This window comes from Ursus maritimus, unplaced genomic scaffold, assembly GCF_017311325.1.
Source record: "Ursus maritimus isolate PB19 unplaced genomic scaffold, ASM1731132v1 scaffold_11, whole genome shotgun sequence".
NCBI lineage: Eukaryota > Metazoa > Chordata > Mammalia > Carnivora > Ursidae > Ursus > Ursus maritimus.
The window spans coordinates 80,367-103,617 of NW_024423453.1; the positions used below are offsets into that span (position 1 = coordinate 80,367).

General features: G+C 37.1%; 1 protein-coding gene across 1 annotated transcript in view; it reads right to left on the reverse strand.

The window, feature by feature from the left end:
* LOC103661707 (centromere-associated protein E-like) overlaps nucleotides 1-23,251 on the reverse strand; it is a 74,947-nt gene that overhangs the window by 25,643 nt on the left and 26,053 nt on the right. The window contains 21 exon segments of the mRNA XM_040626203.1: nucleotides 2,720-2,884; nucleotides 3,499-3,768; nucleotides 4,419-4,577; nucleotides 5,672-5,748; nucleotides 5,751-5,829; nucleotides 6,416-6,703; nucleotides 7,090-7,368; nucleotides 7,776-7,934; nucleotides 8,087-8,317; nucleotides 9,579-9,863; nucleotides 10,882-11,040; nucleotides 11,166-11,456; nucleotides 13,860-14,030; nucleotides 15,737-15,855; nucleotides 15,858-15,939; nucleotides 19,959-20,114; nucleotides 20,272-20,544; nucleotides 20,657-20,729; nucleotides 20,731-20,963; nucleotides 22,522-22,676; nucleotides 23,072-23,237. Of these exon segments, the coding sequence (XP_040482137.1) occupies nucleotides 2,720-2,884; nucleotides 3,499-3,768; nucleotides 4,419-4,577; nucleotides 5,672-5,748; nucleotides 5,751-5,829; nucleotides 6,416-6,703; nucleotides 7,090-7,368; nucleotides 7,776-7,934; nucleotides 8,087-8,317; nucleotides 9,579-9,863; nucleotides 10,882-11,040; nucleotides 11,166-11,456; nucleotides 13,860-14,030; nucleotides 15,737-15,855; nucleotides 15,858-15,939; nucleotides 19,959-20,114; nucleotides 20,272-20,544; nucleotides 20,657-20,729; nucleotides 20,731-20,963; nucleotides 22,522-22,676; nucleotides 23,072-23,237 (3,870 nt within the window).

The following is a 23,251-nucleotide window of genomic DNA, read 5'->3' on the forward strand; positions in this document are numbered from 1 at the left end:
TCAACATAGTACTAGAAGTCCTTGCAACAGCAATCAGACAACAAAAAGGGATAAAAGGTATCCAAATCAGCAAGGAAGAAGTCAAAATGTCTCTCTTCACAGATGACATGATACTCTATATGGAAAACCCAAAAGAATCCACTCCCAAACTATTAGAAGTTATAGAGCAATTCAGTAATGTGGCGGGATACAAAATCAATGCTCAGAAATCAGTTGCATTTCTATACACGAACGAGACTGAAGAAAGAGAAAGTAGGGAATCCATCCCATTTACAATAGCACCAAAAACCATACGTTATCTCGGAATTAACTTAACCAGAGACGTAAAGGACCTATATTCTAGAAACTATAAATCACTCTTGAAAGACATTGAGGAAGAAATAAAAAGATGGAAAAATATTCCATGCTCATGGATTGGAAGAATTAACATAGTTAAAATGTCCATGCTACCCAGAGCAATCTACACTTTCAGTGCTATCCTGATCAAAATACCGATGACATTTTTCAAAGAACTGGAACAAATAGTCCTCAAATTTGTATGGAACCAGAAAAGGCCCCAATTCGCCAAGGAACTGTTGAAAAGGAAAATCAAAGCTGGGGGCATCACAATGCCGGATTTTGAGCTGTACTACAAAGCTGTGATCACAAAGACAGCATGGTACTGGCACAAAAACAGGCACATAGACCAATGGAACAGAATAGAGAACCCAGAAATGGACCCTCGGCTCTTTGGGCAACTAATCTTTGATAAAGCAGGAAAAAACATCCGGTGGAAAAAAGACAGTCTCTTCAATAAATGGTGCTGGGAAAATTGGACAGCTACATGCAAAAGAATGAAACTTGACCACTATCTCACACCATACACAAAAATAAACTCAAATTGGATGAAAGACCTCGATTTGAGACAGGAATCCATCAAAATTCTGGAGGAGAACATAGGCTGCAACCTCTACGACATTGGCCAAAGCAACCTTTTTCATGACACATCTCCAAAGGCAAGAGAAACAAAAGATAAAAAGAACTTATGGGACTTCATCAACATAAAAAGCTTCTGCACAGCCAAGGAAACAGTAAAAAAAACTAAGAGGCAACCCACGGAATGGGAGAATATATTTGCAAATGACACTACAGATAAAAGACTGGTATCCAAGATCTACAAAGAACTTCTCAAACTCAATATGCGAGAAACAAATAAATCATAAAATAGGCAGAAGATATGAACAGACACTTTTCCAATGAAGACGTACAATTGGCTAATAGACACATGAAAAAATGTTCAAAATCATTAGCCATCAGGGAAATTCAAATCAAAACCACACTAAGATACCACCTTACGCCAGTTAGAATGGCAAAAATTGACAAGGCAAGAAACAATTGCTGGAGAGGATGTGGATAAAGGGGATCCCTCCTACGTTGTTGGTGGGAATGCAAGTTGGTACAGACACTCTGGAAAACAGTGTGGAGGTCCCTTAAAAAGTTAAAAATTGAGCTACCCTATGACCCAGCCATTACACTACTGGGTGTTTACCCCAAAGATACAGACGTAGTGAAGAGAAGGGCCATATGCAACCCAATGTTCATAGCAGCATTGTCCACAATAGCTAAATCGTGGAAGGAGCCGAGATGCCCTTCAACAGATGACTGGATTAAGAAGTTGTGGTCCATATATACAATGGAATATTACTCAGCTATCAGAAAGAACGATTTCTCAACATTTGCTGCAACATGGACGGCACTGGAGGAGATAATGCTAAGTGAAATAAGTCAAGCAGAGAAAGACCAATATCATATGATTTCTCTCATCTATGGAACATAAGAAATAGGATGATCGGTAGGAGAAGAAAGGGATAAAGAAAGGGGGGGTAATCAGAAGGGGGAATGAAACATGAGAGACTATGGACTATGAGAAACAAACTGAGGGCTTCAGAGGGAGGAGGGGGAATGGGAAGACCAGTGATGGGTAGTAAGGAGGGCACGTATTGCATGGTGCACTGGGTGTTATACGCAACTAATGAATCATTGACTTTTTTTTTTTTTTTTTTTAAGATTTTATTTATTTATGTGACAGAGAGACAGCCAGCGAGAGAGGGAACACAGCAGGGGGAGTGGGAGAGGAAGAAGCAGGCTCATAGCCGAGGAGCCCGATGTGGGACTCGATCCTGGTACGCCGGGATCACGCCCTGAGCCGAAGGCAGACGCTTTAACGACTGCGCTACCCAGGCGCCCCTGTCCTTTGTGTTTCTAACACCGCCAGCCGCCAGCTGCCCCCGCGCGCTCCTGGAGCTCTCGGTCTCAGTTTGGTTCCAGTGAGCACACCGGGATTCTGGAGTTCCGTGAGAAGTCTGGTAGTGCGCGCTCCCGGCTCACGTTCTCAGTCTCCTGTCTCGTGGGTGCCAGTCCGCGAGTCCACCGCTCCCCCGTGCAGGTGGCTACTGCTTCCCGGCGCCCGAATGCAGCGGCTCCCTCCCCCTTCTATTTATCTTCCTATATCTGTGCACGGTTTCACGGCTCCCAGCTTCGTACCTCAATACTCAGCGCTGGAGATGTTCATTTGTAGAGATCCAGATGTATCTTCCTGCATCTCAGGCTGTTTCCGTGGATGTTCAGGCTGGTCTGGTACCTATCCTGCTCGACTCAGGGGACCGGCTGAAAAAGGGGTCCCTTACTCCTCCCCCCCACAAATGATTTTAGACAGTTATTCCCCAACGAACAAAACAACACATACCTTTTTCTGTAACTCATCTTTAGATTTATTTAAGTCCTTGTGAATATTTGAAATCTGAGTTGTCTTTTCTGAAATTCTCTCTCTGAACTTATCAATAGTTTCTTGGTGTTCTTTCAAATGCATATGAGCAATTTTTAGTTCTTGCTGTGTCTCCAAATCCTTTATTAAAAGAAATTGAGAAGTATCACGATATACAGGCACATTACTTTTCCTTAATGATGAATCAAACAAAATCTTAAAAAAATGCATGCTTATAGTTAAAAACAATCAACACACCACCCCCAGATTAGAACCGTACAGAAGGATATAAACTAAAGTCCTTGTCCCTAGGTGCCCCCATCCTCGCTGGGCTGCCTGGTGAACTCTGCCACTGCTTTCCTCCCTCTCATACCACTTGGACACATCATTCTAAATCAATAACACATAAAAAGGACCCATTCTCATGCTTAGCAATCCATTTTACAAATGGACCCCACTTAGGCAGTGCCTTATTGGTGGACACTTGAATTACGTCTAGCTTTTTATCACCACTAACAATGTTGCAGTGAATGCTGTTGTATTTCTGCCCAAATGTGTGAATATATTGGTAGGATAAATTTCTACAGCTGGAATCACAGTAGCAGATATATATGCTGACAAATCTTTAATAAGGCAGTGTCGAATTGTCTCCCTAAAAGGTTATAGCATTCACATTTTCACCAACAGTGTTGTAAGAAGGAAGCTTCTGGCATGTAAAACACATTTACTGGGTAGGTGGAAAGAGCACAACTCACTCTAGCTATGGTTTCCTGGAGGTTTGCCTGGAGCTGGTCTCTCTCCGATTTCAGATTATCTCTTTCTTTCATTACAGATTTCATTTCTTCAAGGTTTTCATGAAGCTTCTGAGCCAAATTTAAGTTCTCCATTTCTATTTTATCCAGAGTCAAACTCTGGACCTTGAATTGTTTCTTCAATCGCTCTATTTCAGACATTTTTTTCTGCGACTCACTGACATCTTCCTTTAACTTAAAAAGTTGATGTTCACTTGCTTTAAGTTGTTGAATCTTGAGATAATCATAAAATAATGTGTTAGGGTACAGACAGGTTTTAAGGGAAGGGTAAAGAATAGTTTCTAAATCGATTAAGACAATAGTCTTCCTATGTTGCTCATTAATATTCTGTATAATTTCACACAAAATTTATTTTCTCTTGAGGTATAATATATATAAGTACATTAATCTTAAGTGTATAGCTTAATTATTCTTGACATATGTATACATCTACATAATTATAACCCAGACTAAAATTTAAAACATGTCTAGCACCCCGTAAGTTTCCTGTGTGCCCCCGTCCTAGAGCTAACCGCTATGCTGAACTTTCTTCATCCTAGATGAGTCTGGTCTGCTTTTGAACTTGTAAATCACAATGTACTTATCCATTCTCCTATCGATAGACATTTCACTTGTTTTCCGTTGTTTTGCTGTTATGATTATAGAACTGTTACGAGCGTTCTTGTACATAACACTATGTGGCAGTAGGCATTTCCCCTCTTAGGTACATACTCAAGGAGCAGAATGCTGAGCCACAGGCAGGTGTGTGTTCAGCATTAGTAAAAACTACCAAGACGTTTTCCCATGTGGCTAAAGCATTTTACATCCCCAAAGGAGCTTAGGCACAAATAAATCAAATATCCAAACAAGCACGTTCTCCATACCTTTTCTTGTAATTCAGCATTTGAGTTTTCTAAATCCATTTGCATATTTGATATTTCATCTGTCTTCTCAGAAACAACGTCTTTGAGTTTATCAATAGTTTCCTGGTGCTCTTTCACATGCATGTAAGCAATTCTTAGTTCCTCTTGTTTTTTCAGCTCCTTTATCATGAGAGAAATTTTAAGAACGGTGACACAGCTTAATATTAACTAGCATTTTTTTTCTGAAAATGATACATTTCCTTAGTATAAATAATAAAACTATTACTTCTTATTCTACATCTTTGTTGTTAGGAAGTTATAAGCTTTCCCTGCCTCCCTTTCTCTGTCCTCACCTCCCTACAACCTACTGCTACTTCTGAGAGGCAGACACGTGATCCATATACTATTCTACAGCTCCCTTTTCCCTCTAAGTGACTTGGGCTTCCAAATCAGGACTTTCAAATCTATTTTCCTTCCTTCCTTCCATGTGTTGCATAGTATTCTGATATATCGCTCATATTTACCCAGTTTCTTTCTGATGGACATTTAGATTGTTTCCCACTTTTTAGTACAAATTGCTACAATGAGAAACCTTGTAGTATATGTGTGTTTCTGTACGTATATAAATAAATACACATGTAGGATGAAGTCTACAAAGAAAATACCGGTTACAGAATTGGACATTTTTAGAACAATACCAAATTACCTGCCTGAAAGTTTGTATTAGTTCACTCACACCAACGCTGCCACTTATGTCAAAGAATGGTTCACGGCTGTCAGGAAAACACCACGTTTACTCACTAGTATAGGAAGAGTGACTTACTTTAGCTTCTGTTTCTCTGAGGCTTTCCCTGAGCTGGTCTCACTCCATCCTAAGGGTTCCCTCCGCGCTTCTGAGACCATCTCTTTCCTCAGTAACACATTTTATCTCTTCAAGGTTTTCATGAAGTTTCTGACTCAACCTTAACTTCTCGGTTTCTACACTTTCCAGGGTTGAATTCTGGGCCTCTAATTGCTTCTTGAATTGCTCTGTTTGATACATATTTTCTCTGAGATCATTTTTTACCTTCAGAAGTTGATGTTCTTTCTCTTGAAGTTCTTGGCTCTTGAGATAATCATACAATAAATTAAGATATAGCTAGAGATTGAAAGAAATGCTAAATAATACTTTCAAAATTAAGTAGGCAAATCTTTGTCTTCAATTTTAGGCTAATTCATATCTTGTTTCATTACACAAAAGACCTAATTCAAACTCTCAAATAAAAAAAAAATACCTGTGCTTTTAAGGCAGCATTTGAGTTTTCTAAATCCATTTGCATATTTGATATTTCATCTGTCTTCTCAGAAACAGGCCCTTGAGTTTATCAATAGTTTTCTGGTGCTCTTTCACATGCATGTAAGCAATTCTTAGTTCCTCTTGTTTTTCCGGCTCCTATATCATTAGAAAAAGGAAAATGATATATTCAGAGTAACAAAATTCAAACAGTGCATAGAAAGGTAGAGAGAGGGTAAAAGGTAAATATGCCCTCTACCCCCCTTAGGACTCATCCTCTAAGTTTGTCTTAAATGTCAATACATGCTAGATATATTACTCCACAGTTTACCCCCTTTCCTAATAAGATACTTCCAAATCAGCACTATCTCCTTCTTTACTGGTAGCCTCGTATTCTATGGTCTGAATGTGCGGCACTTAACTAACCAATCCCCTGTTAATGGACATTTAGCATTTTCCCTATATTTTTTGCATGCTTTGTTTTGTTATTGCAACTTTTTGCAATGAATATCCTTCTACAGATATCTCTGCACAATTGTGTTAATGTGTATGGATAAATAGCTATGACTGGACTTTTGGGGTCAATGAATAAACTTATTGAAATATTTGAAAGATAGTACCAAATATCCCCCCTCCAGCCTTCCCCAAGGTTGGACCAATTTTATACTCCCACCAACCCTATCGCCGATGGTTCTTTTAGGACACAATGTCATATTCACTGGATGGGGGAAAGACGGTAACTCACTCTAAACACAGTTTCTCTCAGGTTTTCCTCGAGCTGGTCTCTCTCTACTTTGAGGGTCTCCTCTTTACTCCTAAGATCATCTCTTTCTTTTTTAACAGACTTCATTTCTTCAAGGTTTTCGTGAAGTCTCTGAGTTAACCTTACATTCTCCATTTCTATATTTTCCAGAGTTGACTTTTGGGCCTCAAACTGGTTCTTGAAGTATTCCATGTCACATATTTTCTCCTGAGTCTCATTGACAGCTTCCATCTTAAGAAGCTGATGCTCTTTTTCCTGAAGTTCTTGAATCTGAGAAAAAATAAAACAAGTTAGGACACAGGAAGACATTTGTAGGAAAAAGAGGACTTGTTTCTAAATGAAGTCAGTCATCTTCACATTTTATCCAATGTATATACTATTTTCTTCCACAGGGAAATGAGCAACACAATCATCAGGTGTCTTTTTCCAACTGAATGAAATAAGACCTACCTTTTCTTGTGATTCAGCATCTGAATTTTCTACATCTCTCTCAATATTTGCTTCTTGGTCTGTCTCCTTTGGAATATTCCTTGTACTAATGGTTTGTTGGTGCTCCTTCAAAAGAACATAAGCAGTTTTTAGCTCCTGTTTGATTTCCAGTCCTTTCTGATTGGATAAAAATTAATAAAAGAACAGTGTAGAAGAAGGAAACTTACTTCAGTTACAGCTTCTTTAATGTTTTCTTTGAGTTGGTGTCTCTCCATTTGAAGAAACTCCTGCATCCTTTTCAGTTCATCTCTTTCCTTAATTATAATTTTTATTTTATCTTGACTTTCCTGAAGTTTCTCGGTCAACTTGAGCTTCTCACTTTCTATACTTTGTAATGATGAATCTTTGACTTTGAGTTGCTCCTTTAATTGCTCCAGTTCACTCATTTTTTCCTGAGTCTCAATGATTTCTTTGGTGCTAATACATTGTTCATGAAGCTCTTGGATCTTAAAATAATAAGTCAATAGCCAAAATATACATACACATAAAATATGTTTGTTTATATATGTGTATGTGTGTATATATACACAGATCTGTTTTTGTAATTTTTTTTAAGAGATTTTATTTATTGGACAGAGAGAAAGAAAGAGCAAGAGGATGGGGGGGTGGGGAAGGGGTAGAGGGAGAGGGAGAAGCAGGCTTCCCACTGGGCAGGGGGCTCAATCCAGGACCTGAGCTGAAGGCAGATGTTTAAGGGACTGAGCCACCCAGGAGTCCCAAATCTGTTTTTGTTTTTAAAGGAAAAACACCCAGGATGTTCTGCATAACAATCTAGTATGCAAAATTAGTTTCTGTAGTTCAGTTAGCTAACTCCCTCAGGTTATCTCCTACATGTCCTTCACCCCCAATTTACCTTTTTCTGTAATTCATCATTGGTTGTTTCTAATTCTTTTTGAAGGCTGGAGAGTTTAGTTTCCCTCTCTGAAAGATTCACTCTCAGCTTATCAATAGTTTCCTCTTGTTCTTTCAGGTGACAAAGAGCAACTTTCAGTTCCTCTTCGGTTTCCAGGTGCTTTATTATTAGAGGAAATTCTTGAGAAATTTACAGAAACATTATAACCATTATACTCTAACTCCTTTTCCCAAAGTTTCAATTTTTACAAAAATATCTGCATATAAAATAAAATAAAAAAACAAAGCACATGGGGAAAGGATGAAACCCACCTTAGCTGTCATTTCTCTCATGTTTTCTTTGAGTTGGTGAGTTTCAGACGAAAGAACTTCTCGCAGCCTCTCAGCCATCTCGAGTCTCTCCCCGCCCACCCGTGGCAGTGCCGCCTCTCCGGCTTGGAGCTGCTCCTGCAGTTGCGCCCGCTCACTCAGGGTTTCCTCAGCCTCATCGCCCTTTTCTTTCACATTGAAGGACTGATCCTGTGTGTCTTGAGGCTCCTAGATCTTAAGAGAATCCTAAAACAATAGAGCGCACAGCCAAAGATCTTTTATTTTACTCTTGGGAAAAGAAATCAGGATATTTTCTAAAATGATTAAGTCAGGGTTCAGTGGCTCATTACAGAACATTCTTTCCACTCTCCCACTCGTCATTACTCAGGTATTGAACACTTATTTCCTGAGGGCTCATTGTGCTGTCACTATCCTATTAGAGGCTGGACATGAAATGGTAAATGAGACTTACATGATCTTTGCCTTTTTGAACCTTGTACTTTAAAGGGAAAGACAGACATTATGCTAAATCTTACTGGGTTCCTGCAGGGTATGTGGCAAACCTAACTTACCCTGAGTGGTTAGGAAAGGCTTCCTGGGGGATGGAAAGCTTCGGTTGAGATCTGAAGGGTGAGAGCACAAGTTAGGCAAGGGCATATGGAAATGCTGCAGGCAGGGAGACCAGAACATCTGGAAGCCCTGAAATGAGGAAGCACAAGGCTGCAGCATCATGAACAGGGGTAAGAGTGAGTAGAAATAAGGCTGGAGACCAGCAACGAATGGGACCCAGGGCCTCAGAGGAACTCCAATCCCTCAGAGGGATTCCAGTCTTTAGTTCAAGAGCAGCAATAGACTGTTAAAGGGTTTTAAGAAGAAAAGATTGCTTGGGTTCAGAATGGTGAATGAATTACAAAAGTATAGAAATGAATACAGAGAGACCAGTAAGGAGGCTACCGCAGAAAGCCAGGGGCAGAAGAAATGTGGGCTTGGATTAGGATGTTGGCAATGTGGAGAGAAAAGATGGAAGAATTTTCACACACACACACACACACACACACACACACACACACACACACACACACCTCTTAAAATCAACAAGATTTGGTGCTTGGTTTAGAGTGAGTGGGAGGAAAGGATACTGGGAAGGGTGATTCTCAGATTTCGGTCTCAGGTATTGAAGAAGTGCCTTATGAGATGCTGTAAGAATAGATTTAAAGAAGGAAAAAAATAGTTTTCTGGCTTTATCCTTTCCTATAATTTAGCACTGCTTTTCTAAATAATTTTAAATATTTAAGAAAACCGCTGTCTTCTCTGAAACATTTTCTGTCAATTTCAGTAGTCTTTTAGTATTTATATTTTTAGTTCTGTTTCCAATCACTTCACAATTAAGAGATATTTAAAAAAACATGGTAGTAACATAACACAAGCACTTCCTTTCCCAAAGACTTGACTCTCATAAAACACTTGTTAAATGGAAGGAAAGGATGAAACATACATTAGCCAATGCTTCTCTAATGTCTTCTTGCAGTTGGTCTTGTCCAACCTGAACTGCTTCTTTTATCGTCTGAAGGCTGTCTCTTTGTTCAGTTAGATATTTTGTTTCTTCGTGACTGTCTGGAAGTTTTTCAGTCAACTTGATCCTTTCTATGCATGCCAGTGTCATTGAATCCTTGGTTTTGGATTGTATTCCCAATAGCTCCACTTCATCCACTGTTCCCCGAGTATCACTGACTTCTTTCACGTTAGGCAGTAGCTCCTGTTCCTCACGAAGCACTGGGATCTTGTGAGATGCATGAAACACCAAAGTCACTATCTGGAGATCATTATTTTATATATATAGTGCGTGTGTGTGTGTGTGTGTGTGTGCAAAAAGGTGATTTTATTAAAGCATGGGGACAGGACCCATGGGGAGAAAGAGCTGCTGCCATGTTATCATAATTTTTTAAAGGGAAAAGATGAGGATACTGTCCACGGAAATAAAAGTGATCTTGAACCCATGGAATCCTACTATGGATCATGAACTCTGATTTACTCATTATCTCTTGATTCCTACTAAAGCTGTTCATGACTTCTCTGCTGGTCACATTCTGCCATCATTTTCTTTTGCTCCAGCTTACATCCAAAGCAAACCAATTCTTATACTTGAATAACATACTGTTAATTCAGTTGGTTGTACACTTCTTCATTTCTATACTACTTCCCAAATGCCACAGGGGAAAATCATCATTGAGCAGATTATATCTCAATAAATGAATGGTCCCTAATTCTCAGATGAGCTCCAATGCTATGTCTCAATTTTTTTATGTTTACCGATTGATTCCCCTTTCCTATGGTCATTCGTGGTTCCATATAACTTCGCATATCCTATTTCTGCATTTGTCCTACTGGAATTGAGGGATTATTTTATATGCCCTTACTCAGGGGAAGAGAACAATGTCTTATTCATATCTATAGTTTCAATGGCTTACACACAGTGGCCTTTAACACAGGTTGGTTCAGTTATCCCAATGTTTCATTTTCTCTATGGCACTTGCCATTATCTCAAATTATCTCGTTTGTTTGCTTATTTACCAGTTACCTCTTTCCACTAGAGTAGGCTCTATGATCACAGAAATTTTGTTCACCTTGTTCCTATTTTATTTCTACAACCCAGAACTCTGCCTGCCACATTATACTCTCAACAAATAGTATCCAAAAAATGAAAGAACTATTAACACAGTCACTGCTTACTGCTCATCTTTCCTTTAAGAAAAAAGAAAAGAAGACGGGGCAAAAGAGAGAAGGAAGAAGAGACAAACCTTTTCTTGTAATTCAGTATTGGATTTATCTAAGTCCTTCTGAATATTTATTATTTGAGCTGTCTTCTCAGAAATGTTTTTTCTTAGTTCGTCAATAGTTTCTTGTTGTTCTTTAAGATGCACGTGAGCAATTTTTAGTTCTTCTTTGGTTTCTAGACCCTTTATTAGCAAGTGGAATTTAAAGAATATTATAAACACATCATCCTAACATTGCCTCCCCCTTTGCCAATTAGCTCCGTTTTAAAGAAACATTTAATAGATGAAAGAAAAGGGTAATAACTTACTATAACTTCGATTTCTCTTACATAACCTTTAAGTTTCTCTCTCTCTATTTCAAATGATTCCTGTAATTCCTTTAGATCATTTCTTTCTTTGGTTATGAATTTCATTTCCTCATAATTTTCATGGAGCTTCTGAGCCAACTCTAGCTTCTCCATGTCTATACGTTCCAATGTTAATTCTTGGTTCCTTAATTCATTCTTTAAATTCTCCATTTCATTCATCTTTTTCTGCATCTCACTCATTTCTTCTTGTACATGAAGAAGCTGTAGCTGCTTTTCTTGTAGTTGTTGGCTCTTAAGAAATAAAATTTGTAATTACCATTTTTCCTATAGACTCTTAAAATTCTCATGTAAAATGCACCCTGCTAAACTGAGATAATCATCACAGTCCTGCCTACACCCCCAGTGTAAACAGACAAGCAGCTTTAAAAGTAAAGTATTCTTCTAGGCATAGTGACTGTGCTGGGTTGAATAGTATCCTACCCCAAATTCAAGTCGATTCAGAACTTCAGAATATGACCTCACTTGGAAGTACGGTTTTTGCAGATTAATTAAGGATTGAGAAGAAATCCTACTGGATTAGGGTGGGCCCTAAATGCAATGAGAGTGTCCTTATAAGAGACGAAAAAGGACACACAGAGACACAGAGAAAGTCCTATGAAGATGGAGGCAGAGGTAAGAGTGATAATAGCTATAAGTCCAGGACACCAAGAATAGTTAGACGCAAGAAAAGATTCCTCCCTAGAGCCTTCAGAGGGAGCACGGTATTGCCAGCAACTTGATTTTGGACCTCTAAGATCCAGAAATCTGACAATAAATTTCTGTTGTTCTTTAGCCACCAAGTTTATGGTAATTTGATACAGAGGGTCTAGGAAACTAATACGGTGTCAGTAGGTTAATCAAGGAGCCAAAGTGAAAATGAGAAAAACTTGAAAAGAGACTAATTAAATATAAAGGTATAGTTGCCAAGTAACCATAATTCTTCATCTCTTAAAAACTTTTTGGATAATCTATTTTTACTTCTAATAAGGTCCTTATGGGGTCACCTAAACAAACACTGAGGCATTAACTTTTTTTAAAAATTAAACTTATTTAAATTCAATTTAATTAACATATAGTGTATTATTAGTTTCAGAGGTAGAATTTAGTGATTTATCAGTTGCATATAACACCCAGTGCTCATTACTTCAAGTGTCCTCCTTAATGCTCATCCCCCAGTTACCCCATCCCCCCATCCCCCTCCCCTCCAGCAACCTTGTTTCCTAAGAGTTAAGACTTTCTTATGGTTTGCCTCCTTCTGTTTTCATCATATTTTATTTTTCCTTTCCTTTCCCTATGTTCATCTGTTTCGTTTCTTAAATTCCACATATGAGTGAAATCATATGGTATTTGTCTTTCTCTGACTGACTTATTTCGCTTAGCTTGTTACACTCTAGCTCCATCTGTTGCAAATGGCAAGATTTTATTCTTTTTGATGGATGAGTCATATTCCACTGTGTGTGTATGTATATGCATATATATATCACATCTTCTTTATCCATTCATCTGTCGATGGAAATCTGGGCTCTTTCCATATTCTGGCTAATCGTGAACATTGCTGCTATAAACACTGGAGTGAATGTGCCCCTTCAAATCACTGTTTGTATTTTTTGGATAAACACCCAGTAGTGCTGTTGCTGGGTTGCAGGGTCATAGGGTAGCTCTATTTTTAACTTTTTGAGGAACCTCCATACTGTTTTCCAGAGTGGCTACAACCAATTTGCATTCCCACCAACAGTGTAAGAGGGTTCCCCTATCTCTGCATCCTGCCAACATGTGTTGTTTCCTGAGTTGTTAATTTTAGTGGAGCATTACCTTTTTTTTTAAGTTAATAAGTATATATGTCTATCTCTTAATTTTTTAAATTCTACTAATTAACATATAATGTATTATTAGTGTCACAGGTAGGTCAGTGTTCATTACTGAAACATTAACTTTTACATAAGCCTATTAATTTCACTTCTTTAGAATGAGTATGAAACAGACATCAGGTTTTAGTAAATTTTACCGGGTTATAGTGAAAGGGAGGAGAATTAAGAGAATACATATTAGGAGAAAACCACTCCACAGGAGCGCAATTGAAATCACAATATATTATTTATAATGCACGTGGCACTGTACTTAGAGTAAATAGAAAGATCTTAGCGGTACAGTTTAGAATTACTTGGGCAGTACAATTATTACAAGAGTCTTAGCTCTCATACAAATATTACAACAGCACCTTACTTCCATAAAAGCAATGAGTCAGGAAAACTGTAAACATCTAAGAGATGGTAATAGTCATAAATCCTACATTTTAAAGGATCACTACTATATCTTTATAAAGGCAGGATCTTTGTGTTATTGACTAATGGATCTCAACCACCCAGAACAGCATCTGGGCTATGGTAGTTCCCAATAAGTTTCGGATGAATGAATACATTATATGATTAATTTAGATGAATCAAGGCCTTCTCTTTCATCTAAAGACTAGGATAATATAATCCTCACAAAGAGTGTTGGTTAAGATATAGGTATGAGTTGGAACTGTCCACAATATTAGCATTAAGATCTGTTCATTTGGGAGATACATGCTATTTCTAGAATTTAGTTCTACAGCAATCAAATGTATTAAAAAAAAAGTTTAGTCAGGAAATATATTATGGCTAAGAAGGTAACTTTAAAAATTCACCTTTCCTTTAGCTTTTCTTCAACTTTTGCTAATTTCTCACAGGTTCTAGAAAGCTCTTCCTCTTTCTTTATGGTGTGGTTCTTTTCTTGTACAACAATCTCTTGTTGCTTTTTAAGTTCATCTCCAAGAATTCTTAATTCTTCTTGGTTTTGAATAGTCTAGAATTAAAAAAAAAAAGTTGAGATTAAAATAAGTATTACCTTACATTTATAAAATCAGGTAAAAATCAGCATTTACCTCAGCTTAAAAATGAAGAAATCATGGCAAATTCTATTGGAAAAGACTACCTTAAAAAGAAAGTCTTTAATCATATAGATGCCGAGCATCTGCTTTTTATGCTGTTTCTTTGTTGCTCCACTTATATTCCTGTCATGAGAATTAGAACTGGATTGAGTATTCTGTCTTGAGAGGTTTGCTCATTTTCTACCCTTAAGCCAAAGGAGACTGTTTCTAAATTTTCATGCACCGATGACAAGACTACAGTTTTCGGCTTTTCATATACTAGAATGGTTATGATTCTAGGGCACCAGTTAATAGCAAGCTCAAAAGGGCAGCCATTCTTTGCTAGCATGACTTGGGCTAATCCTGGTTATAAGCTTAAACAGTGACATTCTCAAGTATTATGACCACAAAAACACTGCAAACATGAGACCAAGAACAGACTATGACTTTTGTCTGTATTCCTATTTAATAAACTTAGCTCTTTTGACCAAACAGACAATCCCAAGAAATATGGAAAATTACACAAAAGGTCAGGTTCTCCTGTAATCCACAGCAAACTTCTAAAAATGTGAATTTCAATCGGTACATATATTGTCCCTAAATATAGAAACAAGAACTAGATTTGACAATATGGCAAACATTAACAATGAATAATTAAAAATGAAGTTTAAAAATTACAACAGAATAAATAAAAGAGAAACATTTAGGAGCAAATTTAACAAAATATGGACAAGACATGTACACTAAAATCTACAACACATCACTGACAGAACAGATAATTTATAGAAAGATATGCAATGGCCAATAAGCTTATGAAAAGTTGATCTCGATATCCTTAATCATTAGGGAAAGGCAAATGAAAACAATGAGGTACATACCCAATAGAATGGCTAAAATTGAAAACACTAATAATATGAAGCATTGGTGAGGATATGGAGCCATCAGAATTCTCTTAATTTGCTGACGGGAATGTAAAATGGTACAACTACTTTGGAAACCAGTCTAGTAATATGCTATGACCCTGCTATTCCATTTAGATACTTTAGATAAATTTTTTTTTTAAAGATTTTATTTTATTTATTTGACAGAGATAGAGACAGCCAGCGAGAGAGGGAACACAAGCAGGGGGAGTGGGAGAGGAAGAAGCAGGCTCATAGCGGAAGAGCCTGATGTGGGGCTCGATCCCATAACGCTGGGATCACGCCCTGAGCCGAAGGCAGACGCTTAACCGCTGTGCCACCCAGGTGCCCCTAGAGAAATTTTTAAAAACACGTTCATAAAAAGTTTTGTGTAAGAATGTTTACAGCTGCTTCACTCAAAATAGCCAAACAGTGGAGAGAACTCAAATTTCCATCAAGAGGAGAAAGGCTAAACAACTTGTGGCCTATTCATACATGGAACACTACCCGGCAATAAAAAGGAATGTAAAAAAGTAAGGTGCAGGAGAGTACATGCTATATGAATGATTCTATTTGTGTGGAGTTCTAGAAGACAAAGTGAACTATGGTTAAAAACCAACCGGGGCGCCTGGGTGGCACTTGCATCAGATATATTTCTCACATGTAAATTATGCCTCAGTAAAGTAAAAATCCAGAACATGCAAGACAAAACATATTGCTAAGTGTACAGTGCTAAATCCTACCATTTCAATATTTTCCCTTAGGTCAGTCTGTAATTGTTCCTTTTCTGCTGTAATACTCTCTAACATTTGTTGCAGTTCATTTTTCTCCTGTAGTAAAGAAGATATCTTTCTCTGTTGCTAGTTAGCTCATTATCTTCAACATTCGCAATCAGTGCTTGAGTATTTTTGGCTTTCAAATTCTGTTTTTTATCTGTGTCAACCATCTAAAATATAATAGATTAAAGAATAATTTCTCAGTAACAATTTTAACAATAATAAAAATTGCCAAAATTTATATTACTTATTATTTACCAGGCACTCTTTTCATATATTGACACATTTAATCTTCACTCTAACCTCATAAGGTAGGTACTAATATTACAGCCATTTGACAGATGAGGAAATCGAATCTGAGAGAGGATGATAGGTCACTTGCCCAAGGTCACTCAGGTTTTGAAGCCAAGAGGTCTGGCTCCAGAGTTTGTGCCCTTAAACATACTGTTGTTCATGGCTAAGAACTACTTGGACAGCTGTAGATAATTAACAATTATCTTCATGTATGATGATGGGTCAACCTAATTTTATAAAAGAGTAAGCCACCTTGAACTCTACCACTTTCTTTCCATCAAAAGCTGGAAATGATTCTCTATCCCCCACTCACTCCCAACAAATCATTATTTTCAGAAGCAGTCATATTCCCAAAAGGTTGGAGTTTTATCATATGAGAGGGCAGAATAACTTTGATAAATAAAAATAGATTTCATATTATAGTAGTATAATCTACCTTTAAAAAATATATGCTTTTTACATACTGCTTAAGAAAAGCATATTATATATATTCATTTATCCATAAACAAGTCTTAAGCAAAGGTAACCTAAGATGTGTAGTCCTTGATAAAGTGAGACAAAGACTGACATTACAATCATTGGTATGAAATTAGGGTATCACTATATAACCTTACACATCCAGGAAATAAATATAGTTCCATATTGGCTACATACGTTTTATACTGTCTTTCACTTTTATGCACTTAATTCTATTTAATCCAAAAATTTGCTACTAGGAATTTAAAACATTCATCAGTGGGAGACTGGTGAAATAATCTTTCATACATTCATAGTTTGGAATAATATATGCATATATAATATGTATGTATATAGATAATGCAATTGGGTTTTATACAGTCATAAAATAGGGGTATCTGGGTGGCTCAGTCAGTTGAGCATCCAACTCTGGATTTCGGCTTGGGTTATGATCTCAGGGTTGTGAGATCTAGCCCTGTGTCAGACACCGCATTCAGCGGGGTGTCTGCTTAAGATTCTCTTTTCTTCTCCCTCTGCCCCTCCCCCTGCTCTCTCTCTCTCAAATAAATAAATATAAGCTTTAAAAAAAGTTTTTTATAATAATCTACAATTAGATTGGGAAAAATTGAAAAATAAAGAGAAAAAAAAACATCCAATGTCACCAGCTTCACACAACCCACTACGAGAATTCTAGAATATTTCCCTTCAGAGTCTGTCCTTGAAAAAATATTTTTTGAACACGGTAATTTTAATTAATATATATAGAATTCAATTTTGCTTTTTTCCATTTAGATCACATGCATTTTCCCACACTGGTACATAATCTTCAAACTATAATTTTTAGTAGCTGCTCAATTCTCTAGAGTGGGTTTGGACAAACCATGCTTTAACTATTCTCTTACTGTTGGCAGTATGCATGAGTTTCTGACAATGGCAGACACAGAGCTAACTACATGAGAACTTAAGGTAAGGAACACATAGTCACTGGGACTAGTTTATCAGATACTGTACTTCAGACTCTCGCATCTGCGCTCCTAAATACAGGAATGTACACAAAGACAAAGCAGGCTGAGACAAAGTATGTGAGAATACCCAAGGGACATTTCAGAACTGAACTCAGCCTAGAAAGTATTTCAGCTACCATGAGCAATAGCTAACATATCTTATCATTAAATAAAGAAAAAGAATTACGTCCTTTACATGAGATAAGTTTACTAATCATTGTTTAAAACTTCTGTTGAGACACACTAGAGAAACTGCATTTATAGAGAGAGAAACATCAAGCAGGATTCAAAGTGGGCTCTCTACGGAGATTCATGCAAGACCTACTAATGCAGCCCCCTGGGGCCCAGGTGAACAGAGGGGTCCTTGTGGGATTCCATAATGAACATGGTAACAGAAGCCCAAGCTGATCCCACCCTTCCACCCCAGATTTGAGACACCTCGAGACAGAGAAAAGCCCCAGTCGGACCTTTTTTGTCAACATAGATGATTCTAGCATAAACTTAATACCACATCCCAGCTGGTCCCAGTGAATAGAACTCTCTTTTTCTCTCACTCCTCTGTTATTGCCCCTTCTCAAGGGGCCCTATAATTGCATTTTTGCATTTGTTTAAAAGCAGGTATTAAGTGTTGTATCTTATTTTCAAAAATCTTTTCAAAAAAACTTTCCCTAATAAAAGTGAAAGTTATAAATTTCAAATGAGATTTTGGCTCATTTGATTGATCCAAACTATAGATAAGCTGAGAGCACAAAATATAAAACAAGTAAAAATGCTTTTCTAGGAGAGAAGTACTGAAGCATAGGGAGTGAGAGGGAAAGCTTTCCAAGGCAAGAATACTGTACCCCAGGGCAAATGGGGGAAAATCTCACTATGTAGAGCAATAGCATATAAATCTATATAGAGATTTATTTATATAAGTTGGAGCTTACTGAATTATTCTGCAGTATTTGTTTTTATTTAATAATATGTCCATCCTGGTGATTTTTCTGTTTGCATATAATATGCAGTTTAAAAAAATTTTATGACCGTATAAAACCCAATTGCATTATCTATATACATACATACATATTATATATACATATATTATTCCAAGCTATGAATGTATGAAAGATTATTTCACCAGTCTCCCACTGATGAATGTTTTAATTTCCTAGTAGCAAATTTTTAGATTAAATAGAATTAAGTGCATAAAAGTGAAAGTATAAAAAATCCTGTTGATACTGTATATCAAAGGCATTTTTGAAAAGTAGAAATGTATATAATAAACGAATCCATTGCATAAAATTATAGGCAATCACCTGTTACAGACTGAATTGTGTCCTCCTAATATTCATGTTGAAGCCCTAACCCCCATATGACTATATATGATAAAGCCTTTAAGGAGGGTAATTAAGGTTAAATGAGGTCATAAAACTGGGGCCCTAATTCCATAGGATTGGTGTTCATTCATTCATTCATTCATTCGGCTCCATGCTCGGGACAGAGCCAGACGTGGGGCTCAAACTCACAACCCTGAGATCAAGACTTGACCCGAAATCAAGAATTGGTTGCCCAACCGACTGAGCCACCCAGGCACCCCAAGGTTGGTGTCCTTTTAAGTAGAGGAAGAAACACCAGTGCTCTTTCTAAGCTTGAGCATAAGGAGACAGGGCCTGGGAGGACACAGAAGGAAGGTGACATCTGCATGCAGTGAAGAGAACACTTAACAGAAACTAAATTTTCTAGCACCTTAATCTTGGATTTCTAGTCTCCATAACCAGGAGAAAGTAAATTTCTGTTGTTTTAGCCACCAGTCTGTGATATTTTGTGATGGCAGTCCTAGTGGAGCAACACATCTCTCTTGAAAAGAAAAGAAAAGAAAAGAAAAAAGAAATTATCATTAGCATCTCCTAGCCTTTCCTGTATACAATTAAATAACCAGTTTAGACCTTATTCTCCTAAGGTCTCAGGACAAAATGAACCATACTACTTAGAATAAATTAAGGAGATTTAAGCACCTAATAGTAAAAGTATAGCACAAGCCCTAGACACTGGCATAAATAAAAAACACACATTGATTTTATAGGGATAGCTAAGCAAGTTTAATATATAAAACCTGACATAAAACAAATATTTTAAACATAGTTAATAATAAGCAACCTTTCTTATATTCTTAGAATTCAGAGGGGTTTTTAAAGACGTTTAAAATACATCAGGCCTCAAAATAGCAGCTTAAAGTTTGAAATAATTTTTGCCTTTTTTTCCTAAATTGATTGTAAGCAGTTATATCTGAAGTATTTCAGAGACATCAGGGTTATGCTTGTAAATTATGGTTAGTTATTAGCACTGTGACTAATAAACAAGATTGAGATTGTCATTGTGTACTTAAGTGTTTGAGGTAAGAGAGAAAGCTCATCTACACAAAAATAGAAACTTTGAATGGAAACACCGTTTACCTTTTCCTGGAATTCATCCTTAGTTTCTCCTAGATTTTCCTCTGTGTGCAAATTCTTGGAAGTTTCCTCAGAAATTTTCATCTGTAGTGTGTTAATTGTTTCTTGGTGTTTCAAAGACTCAAGAGCATTTCTTAATTGTTCTTGGGTGTCTATATTCTTTGTCAGAGAAACAAAACAATTTCCATTAGAACAATGTGAAACAGTGAAAGTCATTTTGTGGTGTCTACTGGATCATGAATCGTAAGTGATGGCTTCTCCTGACTGTTTGTACGGAGGCTCTGAGTTTTCAGAGTTTACTCAGTCAAAGCCTTACCATGTTTACAGTATCCTGAATGTCACTTTTGAGTTGGTCCCTCTCAATCTGCAGGCTCTTCTGGAGTTGTTTAAGGTCCTTCTTTTCTTGGATTAAGGTTCTTACTTCTACTAAAGTTTGTTGAAGTTGCTCAGCGATCAGTGTTTTTTCCTTTTCCACAGTTTGCAGCCTCAAATCTCTACTTTCTAATTGTTCCTTCAGGTCTTCCAATTCATTTAACCTTTTTTGACTCTCAGTTGTGTTCTGCTGAAGTTCTTCAGATTTGGGAGAAAGCTTTAAAGTAAGAAAAAGAAAATGTGAAAAGCAGAGCATTCTGTGGGATATATACGGAAGCCAAAGCCCAGAAGACTACAGATTGCTTCCCTAGAGGGTATCTCGTACCCACCTCTGTGTTGAACGCATCCAAACTTAAACCAAGTGTTTGAGCTTGTTTAGAGAGATTTCCTATTTCCTGATTCTTTCTCCTCAAGGACCATCTTATACTTTTGCTCAAATTCAATACGATGATTTTTAAAATCTTGGAATTCTTGATCGGTGCTTTTGTAATTCAACTGGGTAGCTGCTAGGTCATTTTTAGTTTTCCCAATTTCTTCAAGTAAATCTTGAATTCTACTTTCCTTTTGAACTACTTCAGAAAACAATTTGTCTCTTTCCGATGTTATTAAAGAGAGCTCTTCAGATTTATCATGCATCTATGGAAAAGAAATAAAATTTAGCAATGTATGATCTACTGAAGGAGTTTTCAGGAAAAAAAAGTTTCTTCAGGGTGGGGGGGTGGGGGAGGGGGAAGACACTGAATATAAGCAAAGATCTGACAGAGGAAAGGCAACATTTTTATTGTTGCCATCCCTTTACCAATGTATTATCCTCTTTAACTTTACCTTCAGTTTTGTTTTCTAATCTCTTTGGGTTCTAGTAGGGATTGCATGGAGAAGGACACTCAGCAGAAACACTTTATTTCAGTATGCGCCTTTATTTCCTTATCTATCATTCTAAAGTATTTTCTAACCTCTTGGTGTGTCATTTTTTGGTTTTTATTAGAATTTGACACATTTTTTCCCTAAAGCCTTTGAATGCAGCTCAGATTTCTATTAATGTAATCCCTGAATAATTTAAATAATTAAACTTTATTTGAATTGTTCTTTAAATAAACCATATCCAGCTTATAAACAGTAAAATCATTGTGAAAAGTAAGGTAGAAATGGTGGGAAGAAGAGTGGTGAACTGAAAGTAGAGACTAAGGACACGGGTAATACAGCAGGGTTGTTTCAATCACGGACTTAGGATAGAAGGCACGTCTGTGTAGCTCAACTACTGGTTTCATAACAGCTACTGGTTTCATAACTATTTGTTGAGCTAAAAAACAGCACCTACTTTAAAGAGTTTTTAGGATGACTAAATAATATTGCTAGAATTCTTTAGCATGATGTCTGCCATTTGGTCTTCAAACACTTGTCAATTTTATTTCTTTTAGAAAGGTAGAGAGAAAGGAAAGGCTGGTCGATGGTTTACAGGATTGTTCACTAGCCTGCAAGATTTACACTGACCCCTAAACTTTATCAAGCCCCTCCCTTATATCTCATTACTCTTTTTTATTCAACATAGTGATGGAACTAGTACCAAAAAAAGATTTAAAAAAGGATGGGCTGTAGAACTCTGTTTAAAGATTTTATTTTAAAGTAATCTCTCCACCCAATGTGGGGCTTGAACTTACAACCCTGAGATCAAAAGTCCACACTCTCTACTGACTGAGCAGACAGATGCCCCCATAGAACTCTGTTTAAAAAAATATATTTTTTTAAAATTTATTTCAGAGAAAGAGAGAGAGTGCATGGGCGGCGGAAGGAGGAGCAGAGGGTGAGGGACAAGCAGGCTCGGCCCGAGCACGGAGCCACTGTGGGGCTGGATCTCACAACCTGAGCCGAAACCAAGAGTCAGACAGATGCTCAACCAACGGAGCCACCCAGGCGCCCCCAGAACTCTGTTTAAGGGAAACACTTGGACTGTAGAAATGGTTGTTACATGGGTCAGGTTACTAAATATACTATTAAATAGTCTTTGAGAGTGTGTTTTCTAGTAATATAAGAAAATTAGAGGAGGAACTACATTCATTTCTATTCCTACCAAGTTGAGTCAAATGTTTACAGTCTCTTTACCGCTACTTTAAGATAAATGATGGCAAAATATTTAAAGCGCTATTACAAGGTTTTTAGATCAAAAGAAGAGTTATTTGCTTAAAAACGTGTTTACCTCTTTACTCAGCATTTCTACTTCTGAGGGTAAAGATTTCAATGCTGAGAGCAAATTAGCTTCTTTACGCAAAGCTTCGTTTTCTTCAACTTCTTTATTCAGTTCCTTCTGGAGGTCAGTAATCTTTCTTTCCAGTTCCAAATTACAGAGCAAATCTAGGACATTTTGGGCAAATTAAAACAGCCTGCAGTTATTGGGACAATCTAAATTACAAGCAAAGCTAGGTTATTTAATCAGACTATATAAAATTTATTAAAGAGTCAATGTTGGTTAACAGGTAATCTAATTGTTAATAGTTCTTCAACCACTTTTAAAAAGCAGATCCAATTTATTTGAAAAATAATTCCTAAACCCTTATGAATTGGAATTCCATGGAAGCAGTTATAAATACTGATCTCAAATAATACTGAAACTCATTATTTGGCTATTAAAACAATCAGATCAGAGAATAATAGATTTCTAATCATTGGAATGTAGTCACCAAATCCTTTACGTAGGTTTCTAGACAAAGTCAGACCTGCAAAGAATCAAGTCTGAAATTATGAAATACCTTTTGGAACTCTGCCATCTATAAGGGACGTGAGTTTTGTTATTTCATCAAAAGAAGACTGTAATTCTTTCTCCAGATCAACTTGCATTTTCTTTTCTGCCTCCAGCTGGCTTTGATATAACTGAACATCATTCTCCATTTGCTTGTATGTACTTGTCAGCTCTTTCTGTTGAAACATTG